Consider the following 11,759-nt stretch of genomic DNA (forward strand, 5'->3'; position numbering starts at 1 on the left):
TTTTCACCATGAAGACAAGTCCAGAGGTCAAATTTTTTTTTTTCAAATTAAAGTATATTACATTAGCTTTAATTTAAGATATATATAAAAGTGTCAGACCTTCCGGAACATTTTCAAAAGTTAAGTTGAAAAAGTTAATTTTTCGTGGAACAGTCACCATTTTAAATCCCCCCCTGTGGGCAGAAAAAAGGTCAAATTTACAAATTAAATATACCAAATAATAGGTAAAGACATCAAGCATCTATAAAAAAAAAATTATATTAATATGTTCATTTTTGAAAAAGTTACGGCAGTTTTTAGTAAAAAAAATTGAAAAAATTTCGAAAATTAGCGATTTTTAAATTTGTAATTTTTTTGGAGGTTTCCCCCATTTACGGGGAATGAGTGAAATTTTTTCAATTTTGAATGGTAATGTCTTCGACTAGATACAATTTGTGATCTTTTGACGTATCGTTGAAAGAAATCCGTTCGGTGAGAGCTGAGAAAGTGGTAACAGACACAAAAAAAAAAAACACATCATAGTAAAACCAATACCTCTCAGCTTCGCATCGAAGCTAAAATTGAAAATATTTTTAAATTTAGCGATTTTTAAATTTGTAATTTTTTTTACAAACATTAATGTTAAACTTTAAATTTATAAATCCCTTTTAAAACCCATATGGACTTACGGCCTTCAGTTATGGGCCAATGCTAAAAAATCCAATACCAATAAAATTCAATGCTTTCAGAATATTGTCTTAAGAAAACTAATCAATGTACCTCCTTATATCTCTAATTATACACTCCATAACGACCTTAACTTAAAAACAGTCCATGAAGAAGCCATCTCCTACTACAAAAAATTCCACAGTAAATTACTCTCCTACTCTAATCCCCTAATAAAAAACCTCTCAACCTTGTCCATACCTGAAGACCCACCCAGACGTTTAAAACGTAAGTGGTGCCATGATCTTCTTTCTAATAATATAAATTTATACTAATATAATTAAGTTATTGGAAATATAAAATAAAAATTTTAGAAAAAAAAAAATAAAAAAAAAAAACGGGAAGTCACTAAGTGGGAAGTGGTTTCTTCCATCAAAATGTATTCATGTACATTTTTCTACTTTTATCATATTTGCTTATTGTGCTCATTGTACAGATTGTATATTTCTGATAAAAAAAAAATTTAATTTAAAAAGTATCATTGCAACCGAGTATTGATTAAATATTATATTAATTATATTAGAATCTATATTTATAATATAGTATTATATTTTTAAACATAGTATTAAATTGAAATTAAAATGTAATATGAGTAGTAATATTAGTTAAATCAAAATTTTAATAAACATTTCATATTACTTGGTTTAAATTAAAAATTAAGAATAATAGAAATTTTCCAGAGAAAATTATAGAAGGTAAACATCAAATTAACTTTAAATTTACACAAAACATTAGATAAAAGAGTAAATTTTTAATGTTTTATTTACATGTTTATAGTCATAAATATTTTTAGTGAGTTGTATTACTTTCAATTAAAATTATACAAACTATCCAGAAAAAAAAATGAAAGGTACAAACAATGATTATAAAATTGTTAACTTTATAAAAAATGAACTAATGGATACAAACAATATTCATTATTTAAAATAATAATAAAAAAATTCTAAATAATATACCATTAATAATAATAATAATATAAAATGGTTGGTCTAAAATGAACTAAAAATTAAGTAAGAAAATAGTTATGTTTATCATTATGAGATACACTTGATTTTTGAAAAATACAAAAAACAAAACAATAGCAAGAATACCTTAACCAATATAGGATAAATGATAACTAATTAAAAATTAATATGTTATAACTTTTTAAATTTATAAAGTTAAACATTAGGAAAATCATTTGTTTTTCTCAACAGAAAATTGTTTAGGTTCATTGGGTGTTCTAGGTTCTATATCTACAAATAGTTTTGTACCAGGTTCTTGCTTCAAATAGTTTCGGAGCTTTTGTATTTCAGGTTTTTCTAATAATTCCTTATCTGTAAACATTTCTACTTCATTATAAACTGGCATACGAATAGTCCGCCTAATAGTGTTTGGAGGTATTTCTGGCTGTATTTCTGCAGTCACTATAGGAGCCTGAATTGGATCTGTAAATACTGCTGTGAGCTTCATTTTCTGCAGATGACTTTCAAGAGTGGGTAAAGTTAAAAAAGATTCCACTGCAAAATAAAAATATTTAATTGATTAATGATATTTAATTAATTAAACAATATTATAAAAGTTTTAAAAATTATGTAACACTATGATTTTATTTAGTATTTTTTGTATACATTAAAAAAAATACAATTTATTAATAATAAGTTATAAAAGAATTCCGGTTCATCATATTTTTATTATATATGCTGTTTGTTAAAACACAAATCTAAAATTTTTCTATCATAATTTAACAATGTTTATTTTTTATTAATAGTTTAAAAATTTCAACTATTATACATTTTTCATTAAATAGTCATATAATGAAAAGAAATTAGTTAACCTATTTTTAATAAAAGAAAAACAACTGTTAGATATTAATTTTTTTCATATATCAGTTTTTCTGACATACAAAATCTCTTAGAAAATAAAAGTGTAATTCTTTATAGTTATTTAAAAAATGAACACAGTACTACAATAGTTCTCTTTAAAAATACTTTAAAAAGAAATTGAGCATTAGAAGATATGCATATCTCAGAAAACATGTTACCTAATAAAATATTTTATAAATTAAAACAGATCTAACTGATAACACTTATAACTTTTGATATAATTAAGATTTCACTGTTTTATATTTTAAACAATTTATACTGTATTATTAGACCACATTAAAAGCATATTATTTGTTATTTAATTGAAATAATAAAAAAATTACTTTTTAACATTTTTTCAACATTTCCAAAATTTTTTTTTTGTTTTTCTACAAAAAATTTTGATGGGTCAATAACAACTTAAGGTTAAGTACTTATTGAGTTATAACCATTATAATATGTAAAGCGAGTATGTAACACTAATGGGTACAGTTCGTACCAGTGAATATTTATAATACTCTACCTATGCTACAAGAGTGATTAATATGACTAAAAAAGAATAAATTAAAAAAAATATTATCAATTTAAAAAACTACTGGTTAAACACAATATTTTAAACATTATATTAAAAATTATACCAAAAAAAAAAAAAAGGAATAGTAAGATCTAAAAATTAATGATATAAAAAGAAATAAACTCACACTTCAACTCTATTTTTTATGTTAAAAAGGTAATATTTTCAAAAGTTATTGTTTTAGATTTTCTAACATGTACGATTGTTCATTTAAAAAACTTCAGTTAATACTATATTAAATTTTTTTATTAATATTTTCAAAGGGTTTAAAGTAAATTTCTTTTAAAAATTATAGAACATATAATATAATAACTTTTGAATAGGAAATATTATTTTTATTCTTTTAAAATTATTATTTTTAAAGCATAGATATAACTAGGGTACAGATAAATACTCTAAAAAACATTGAGAAAAGTTCTTAGATTACCCTATAAAAATATCTTATAAGTATAAAAATGTTTCAAAAAAATTAAAAAATATATTGTAAAATATTCATAAATCCCGAAAATAAACAAATTATTTAAATTTTTTTATATACATTGCTTTTATTTTATATTAAAAACATTACTAATACCTAGTTAAAAAATATTTTAAAAATACAATATTTTGATAGGCACATTTGGAATAATAGTTGTAATTTCTATTCTTTAAAATTATTTTTATAAAATAAAAGGTAATCTTCATCATTTTTGGGTGGAGGGAAATCCCTCTTATAAAAAGTAATACATATAAAAAAATGTTTATTTCTTTGTAGAACACACATTTAATTAACCGAATTTAATAAGAATACAATTTTTGCCCAATAATATTTTAAATTGTGATAATTAACCTAAAAAATGAATAAAATGCTCTGAAAATCGAAAAATTACAAAAAATGCAAAATATATGATTTATTTATGAATTTTCTATTACATAAAGAGAATTTTAGATATTAATTTCTAATTATTTAGATGTTAATTAAGTAGTTTTTTTGGAAATACTCAATAAATAAAAATTGTGAATTAGTTTTTTTTTAATTAATTGATGTTGGACACATTATTATTTTTGATTCAATCTAAATTGTAGATATTTAGTTAAATAGTATTATATTTAACAATGTTCCTGTTATAAACATTTAATTTCATATTCAGTGATAAGTCTTTATTTAGTTAAAGATATTTTAATGAGTTTTACAAACATTTAATTTTTAGAACATGATTTTTTTATCTATAAAATGTAATCTTTGAAACAATATTTAAACATAATAAACAACATAAAAATATAGAGTTAAATACTGAGTAGTTGTGTTGAGAAATTTCTCAAATTATTTAAAAATGGAATTCTATTTTGTATGCTATTTTATCTATGTATGGTAAGTGTGACTTACATTTACCATAAACCAGATAAAAAAATTAAGTAGTTAATATTTTTATTAATTTTACTACCGTGACTATATTTTATAAACTAATTTAACTATTTTTGCAACCACTAATAATCATTATTACAATAGTTCATAAATTATATACACAATTTAATACAAGTCATTAAGTAACAATATGAAAATTTTTGTTAGTTATAGTTTTTTTTTATATTATTAAATATATATATTATTTATATTTATATAATGTTTAAATAAGTTGTAAGTTAATTATTTATTTACAATTAAACAAGAAAAATAATACTTATAAGTTTTATTTTTTAATTGTTCATTAAAAGTAGCAAAGGCTATACAATTTATAAAAATTATCATTTGTTAACTAAATAAATTCCACCAAAAATTTAATAAAATAATTTTTTTATACTTAGTAAAAAAATTGAATTACTATTTTCTTACTGACATTTATTAAATATTGATTTCCAAACATGTATTTGGTATTATCAATTCACAATTATATATTTATATAAATATTGAGTTCTTTAAATAAAATAAAATTACATTTAAGTCAATAAAGTTTCAGATTTCTAAACTAATTGTTCTGACATGAATGAAGTTTTGCAATAAAAGCCATAAAATTCATTGTAAAAAAAACTGTAATTGTTTAAGTGTTATGCCATGAAATACAGCGTAATTAAGAATTTAATGGTAACATTAAATTAAAGAGCTGAAAGTTTTCCAAACAATGATTAAAAATAATAAAATTTTAATTTTAAATTAATCATTGACAGTAATAAAATAATATTTTCAAATTCACTAGATTAATAATATTTGCTGTCCTATATTAAATTAGAATAAGAAGTAACAAAAAAAGTAAAATAAAGTAACACAAAATAGTCCCTGAAAAAGAAAAACCATACATTTTTTTTTAAAGGATCTTCTATTTCCTGAATGTGATTAATGAAATTTACTAATAAAATAATATCCTATGTTGTAATTAAGTTATAATGACTATTAATAAAGAAAATAGATAATTTTATAAAATATAGTATAAGAAATTAATTAATATCAATCCAAAATTGTAACATTTATAAATAAGATAACTAATCTGAATGTGTCTGAGTAATTAAAAAAATAAAATAAATGATATTTAAACTATTAACTATGGGTATTATTTACCCATAGTTCATCAATAATATTCATATCTATTATTTAGTTATAAATAAAAAAGAAATATTATTTTTGAGTAACAATAAAAATTTTTAATTCAATAACTTATCCATTTTAAGTATTTGAGTCAAATTTCTGAATAGTCTAAATAAGTAATTATAAAAATAACTTTATATATAAAATTAACTATAAAAGAATATTCCATAATGCTATTTAAGCATTTTCCTTAAGTCCCCCAGTCTTTGTACTTTTTATACTTGTCGATATTTCGCCGACCAAATCACTTGAATATTCATCTGAATCAACTAGCTGGGAAGATCCCTTCAAAAATTCAGGTAGAGTACCATGACTAGTAGACCGCTTCTCATCATATAATGAATTAGCTAAGTATTATAAAAAAATTAGTTTAATATAAAATAAAAAAATTCACCATTAATGAGTACATTTAAAAAGTAAACTTTTACAATTTTATAAAATTTTTTAGACTTGTATTAAATTGTTTAATAGATATTTTTAATTAACTCAAATAGTAATAATGTTCTTATATAAACAGGATAATCTTTAGTACACTTAACACAAGCAGTTATCTTAAAATTATATGTTAGAATACAAAATATATTGTATTTGTTCTTAATTATTCTGTAATAATTTAATTTGTGGTTGAATACACAATTCATCATACGTTAAGTTTAATAATAATAATATTGATTATAATGAGTAACAAAGGAAAAAAATGATTGGGTTCCAATGATAATACTTAAATTAAATGGAACAAGTTATATATATATTGTTGAGATAGAGACAACTGGAAAATCTAACCTCAGTATCTATATACCAAGATCCTGCATTCCTAACTGAGTTATATAGGTCTCCTTTAATTTGTATAATATTTTTCAAAAAAACTTTAATATAATATAAAACATTTTTAAATAAAATTAAAAAATATTTCTATACTTAAATATAAAAAAATAATATTAATAACTTATATAATAAAGAGATTACAACAACTAGTATTATAACCTTTTATAATGAATAAAATAATTTATTTTCCTAACTATATTAAATTTTACGATTACCTTCATTAAAACCAGTGTCAGATTTAATATTCCACTTTTCTTCTATCACCCAATCAGGTGTAGGGGATTTAACAATAATAGTATCATTAGAAGTGTTGACTTTTGTCTGGTTAGTTTCAACATTGTTCAAACGATTTTTAACTCCAACAGCTAAGTCTTTATTCTCTATTTCTTCCTAAAATTAAATTTAAAGTAATATAATATGAAATTATCTAGCTTAGTTTACTTACCATTGCATTAACAGGATCAGATGAATTTGTTTTGTCTAATTTTCCACCTATAGAGCTTTCCAAGTTGTTTATATAATTTAAAGTATTTTCAGTTTTTTCTAATAATAATTTGGTATTATTAATGTCATCAAACATTTCTTTTTCAATATCAGACGAGTCACCTTTTGACAAGAAGGATTTTTCATAATTTTCTAATTTTTTTTCAGAATATACTTTTGATACATTTGGGGATCCTAAAACTGTTTTAGAAATATTCGATTCAGGAATTTCATCTTCATCATTTTTTTGTGGAGTTAATTGTTTAACTTTTTCAAAAATATCACCATTACTTTCAGTATCATTACAATAATTTTTTTTTTCTTCATTACTTAAATATAGTTCATTGTCTTCATCATCATCATCCCAGTCTTTAAGGATTTCATTATGTATCTTCATTTTTTTGCATTCGGGTTTCTTAGTTTTAACTAATTTACGTTTTTTAGGAGAAGAAAAAATAATTTTTGTACTAGATTTTGAAGTGATAGAGGTAGAGTTATCTTTCATAGGTGTAACTGATGAACTTAAATTATTTTCTGTTTTATGCATAGCCATATGACGTTTAAGATTTTCAAATCGTGTGGATGAAAATGTACATCCCATTTTTAAATGACAAAAATATACACCTGGAATAGTAGAACTAGGAACAACAGGTCGAGACCTTGGTGTAGATAATTTTTTTTTAATTTGAGAAACTACAGGTACTGGCAATGATCTCCTTGTTTCTTTTTTGTTTGAAGAAAATAAATTTTTTACATTCAATTTTTCTTGTTTAGCTAGTTGATCTTCAACTTGCTTAAAAATTTTCAAGTTACCACCAATGGATTTCTCAGCAGAAATTACATCATCCAAAAAGTTATCCATTTTAATTGGTCCTGCAATATTTTTTTCATTTTGTTTTTTATAACAGGCTGAAAATGATATAATAATAATTATGTTTGATTAGTTTACAATTTAAATTAATTAGTTAAATAAAAAAAATGGCATAATTTTAATTAGATTAGAATCTCAATATAAAGAAAGGGATATGATATTTTTAGTTTACATGGGTTTTTTGTTATTATGGTAATTGGAAAAAAATTTAACTTGCAGAATTTAAAAAACTCATTTATGATGTTTTTATATTCACAAATTTAATTTAATAATATAAAAGCCAAAATTAAATTTTTTATTGTATAAATAAAGAAGTGCAATACAATACATATATATAAATATATATATTGTTAATTGTTTTACAACATTTTATTTTAGTTACTTTACATATTTGAAAATATCTACTTTCATTGAGTAATTTACTTACTGTATCCATAGTTTATAAATTCCATTTTTTTTGCACAATCATAAAGATAGATTTTTTTCATATCATAGACAACATGACTAATAGAAACAGTAATAAATTTTATTTCATAAAACAATTTTATATAATTTAATATTTAATTTTAACTTATTAAAGATTGAAACTTACTAAGATCTTTCTTTTTCAAAAAATACAGTGCAAATTGGTTTCTTTTTGGGTTTTTCAATTTCTGACTTCAACTCATCTGGTATTTTTTCTGGATCAATAACTATTCCTGGCCACCAATAATTACGAATTAGTGCTACCCATACCAAAGTACCGGGTGTATAAGGCATTGTTTGATCACACATTTTTTCTTTTTACTGTAATTTATAAAAGAACATATTTAAAATGGTTTAGGAAGTCTTTAAATCATTACAGACTTTGAAAAACAAAGAGACATATCTTTTGTTAGATAAAAATTATTTTACAAGTTCAATAAAAAAATATATTCTAGAATTGCCAATTCGACATGAATTTTTTACAAATAAATATTTTTAAAAGGACGGTAAACCCAGCCCAACCAGATTTAATTTCTAATTTTAAAAAGTAATTTTTTTATAGGAGGTCTATAATTGTGAATTTAGGGTTATGACTTTTGACTTATCTTAAATCTTTCACAAACGTTAAGAGAATTGTTTAAAATATTTTTCAATGTAACAATAATATGAACCATCGTAAACGATGTATCTTATAATATATTAATTAGATAATTAGTAGCCATAGTATAATTGTAATGCAATTTTTTGAAAATGCATAAGAATACTATATTTAATTATATGTTACATGTATAAAATATGAACAAAGTTTTAATCCATTAAATTCTATCTTTAATTGAAAAGATATTGTTTCTTTAAAAATAATGCAGATCTCCTTAAGTAAATTGAATGAAAAAAGTTGAAATCAAAACAAAATTAAAATAGGATAAACAAAATGTATGTAAGCAAAAAAAAAAAAAAGACTGAAATGAAAGTGTCTATATAATGTCTACCACCTATAATTGAATATCTCAATATTAAACTAGAGAGAATTATTCATTCACTTATTAAAAATAAAGACTCATTAAATATAGTGAACATGAAGTTACATTAAGTAGTGTTTTTAATTCTTAATACTGAAAATAATTGTATTTTCAAAGTAAAACTAAATTGTTCTTAAAAGGAATAAAATAATATATTATGTTACCTCTTTATAAAACACTAAACACATCAATTCAATATAATCCTTGTTCAAACAACATCCAAAAAAATTACTTCATCACTTAACATATGATATCTTATAATATTATAATAAATTCTGAATAAAAATCTAATGTTTAATCAAAAGATCTACTGCGTATAAAACTTTTATCACTTAATCACAATATTCTAACAATTTAAATTGTAAAATAATTTTATCATACAAGGAATTGTTAATAATTAGCAATAATAAAATATTATAACTGACACTTTTTCTACGTTAAAACTCAAATATTAAGAGCCACAATTGGAATTTTATGTCTAAGGTAATAAATACATATTGATGCTTAGAAATCTATCAATGACTTATACCACAAGTCAAATTAGTGAACTCTTGTAGTATCAAAATTATTAAATGAATACATATTGTCATGGAAGAAAGAGAACTAATATTTTCTTAAAGAAAAATATTATATGTATGTAAACATCAAATGTTTATTTAATATATTATCAAATAACAATTTGTATAATTATTTATTTAAGACGAATAGAATTATTTAGCAAATTTGAGATATTTTGTTACTTTGTAATTATTCGACATTTTTTTCTTTATATAAACTTTCCTTTATCTATGTTTTTAAATTAAAAGAGAATAAAGATGATACTTGTATGGAAACAGAGTAACCTACTGCTTAAATGTCTTTTTATTAGAAATTTTAAGACCTAAAGCAAATACTAGATAGCGTTAATGTAGTAATTTAATATAAATATTTTTATAGAATACCTAACTAAGAATCAACTTTGTTTTTATTAATTTAAAAAATAACAAAAATTTAAGTGGCGAAATTTTGTTGTTCATACTTCCCGTTGTTGTTTTACGGTAAATATTAAATAGGCGCGTTACGTCACAAATTGTTTTACCGCAGCCGCAGCCATACATTTATTATGGAGCACTATTTTTAAGTTGTTATAATTCTTAAAAACATTAAAATGTATTTTATCTAGGAATTTAAATATATATATAATTGAATCGGTGAGTGGAAGTACAGTATTAGTCCAAAATTCGATATTTCGTATTTTTTTACGAATAAACTCATCTAATTTAGATCTAAGTATTGAGTGTAAAAATAGTACAACCTTTTTTCACTTGCCACAGGTATATTTATTATTTTGATGAGTGGAAAAACAGTGTTTTAATTATCATTTATTTATCTCTATGGTTATCGTTATTGTTGTGGTGTGAATGTGTGCTTACATTATTAAATTTTTGCAATATTAATAATATTTTTTTATGAGTACATATTTTGTTTTGTTTTTTTGTTTAAACGTTTTTGTGAAATAAAAATGACTGACTCTGACACTACGTCAGGTGAAGAAAATGAAACACTAAAGATAGGAAAGAAACGCAAAGTTTATCCTCAAACATGGAAACGTCAAAAAATTAAGATCGTTCGTCAAAATGGAACTTCTTATACTTCAGTATCAGGTAATCTAGTTACTTCTAAAATTACTGGTCCTAATTGCGTTTGCAGACGCAAGTGTATGAATACGTTTTCCAATGACGAAAAAAAAAATAATTCATAATTTATATGATGGAAAACCGAAAAATGAATTTGATACTTTTTTACTAGGGCTGATCGAAACAAAACCTGTGATTAGACGCCGCCAAAGGTCTGAGATTGGTGGAGCAAATGCAAAACTAAGGGCGAGTAATTTTGCTTACTTTGTCAACAAAAACGAATTACGCATATCTGTTTGCAAACAGGCTTTTATGAGCTTGCATGCTATGTCACATATTCAAGTGCAAAGATTAACAAGTATTTTGTTATCTGGTATATCACCTAAAGATGGACGTGGAAAGCACAAAAATCGACCGTCTAAGATAAAAGACGAGTTCATTGTAAAGATGAAGGAACCAGGCACGTAGCCAGAAAATATTTATTGGAGGGGCCAACAATTTTGGGCCCTTGTATCATTTTCCATAATTTGTTTCCCATGAAAAGCTTGTAGGGGGCTCCCTCCACTCCTCCTTAGACAGTATCCCATTCTATGAATCTTACAAGTTCAAAATTTTACCATTGGTTGGTTAAAAACAAATTGTTTTCGTATAAAGTATACTAATTAGTACAGTATTATAAAAAACCCAGCACAGGGGGGTCGCGGCACAGTGGTGACGTGACATAGTTGGATCAAGTATAATGATATCTGACAGTGATTAAAATCACTATAAAAAAAATAAAACACTTCGATGCAAAT

The 11,759-nt window shown here is 22.8% G+C and overlaps 2 protein-coding genes across 3 annotated transcripts; one reads left to right on the forward strand and one right to left on the reverse strand.

Moving 5' to 3' along the window:
• Positions 1–1,441: 1,441 nt before the first annotated feature.
• Positions 1,442–9,880, reverse strand: LOC126902997 (uncharacterized). 2 transcript variants are annotated; one of them, XM_050680864.1, is made up of 7 exons: positions 9,511–9,880; positions 8,455–8,648; positions 8,290–8,366; positions 6,954–7,900; positions 6,724–6,898; positions 5,896–6,030; positions 1,442–2,204 (listed from the first exon to the last, which is right to left on the reverse strand). In XM_050680864.1, the coding sequence occupies exons 2-7, from the start codon at positions 8,634–8,636 to the stop codon at positions 1,882–1,884; spliced, it is 1,839 nt and encodes a 612-aa protein (XP_050536821.1). In that variant the 5' UTR covers positions 8,637–8,648; positions 9,511–9,880; the 3' UTR covers positions 1,442–1,881. The 2 variants fall into 2 exon arrangements, with proteins under 2 accessions (XP_050536821.1, XP_050536830.1); XM_050680873.1 differs by lacking the exon at positions 5,896–6,030 and having other exon boundaries at positions 9,511–9,878.
• A 674-nt stretch (positions 9,881–10,554) lies between these two features.
• On the forward strand, positions 10,555–11,474 carry LOC126903127 (uncharacterized). Its single transcript, XM_050681143.1, has 2 exons — positions 10,555–10,989; positions 11,135–11,474. The coding sequence occupies exons 1-2, from the start codon at positions 10,848–10,850 to the stop codon at positions 11,428–11,430; spliced, it is 438 nt and encodes a 145-aa protein (XP_050537100.1). The 5' UTR covers positions 10,555–10,847; the 3' UTR covers positions 11,431–11,474.
• Positions 11,475–11,759: the final 285 nt, after the last annotated feature.

Source organism: Daktulosphaira vitifoliae, unplaced genomic scaffold, assembly GCF_025091365.1.
Source record: "Daktulosphaira vitifoliae isolate Bord-2020 unplaced genomic scaffold, ASM2509136v1 Scaffold_1, whole genome shotgun sequence".
NCBI lineage: Eukaryota > Metazoa > Arthropoda > Insecta > Hemiptera > Phylloxeridae > Daktulosphaira > Daktulosphaira vitifoliae.

Coding starts and splice junctions, on each gene's coding strand:
- LOC126903127 (XM_050681143.1), top strand. CDS start 10,848: ATGACTGACTCTGACACTACGTCAGGTGAAGAAAATGAAACACTAAAG. Junction 10,990..11,134: donor TTCTTATACTTCAGTATCAG/GTAATCTAGTTA, acceptor CTTTTTTACTAG/GGCTGATCGAAACAAAACCT.
- LOC126902997 (XM_050680864.1), bottom strand. CDS start 8,636: ATGTGTGATCAAACAATGCCTTATACACCCGGTACTTTGGTATGGGTA. Junction 8,367..8,454: donor TTTGAAAAAGAAAGATCTTA/GTAAGTTTCAAT, acceptor TGTTTCTATTAG/TCATGTTGTCTATGATATGA. Junction 7,901..8,289: donor ATTTATAAACTATGGATACA/GTAAGTAAATTA, acceptor TATCATTTTCAG/CCTGTTATAAAAAACAAAAT.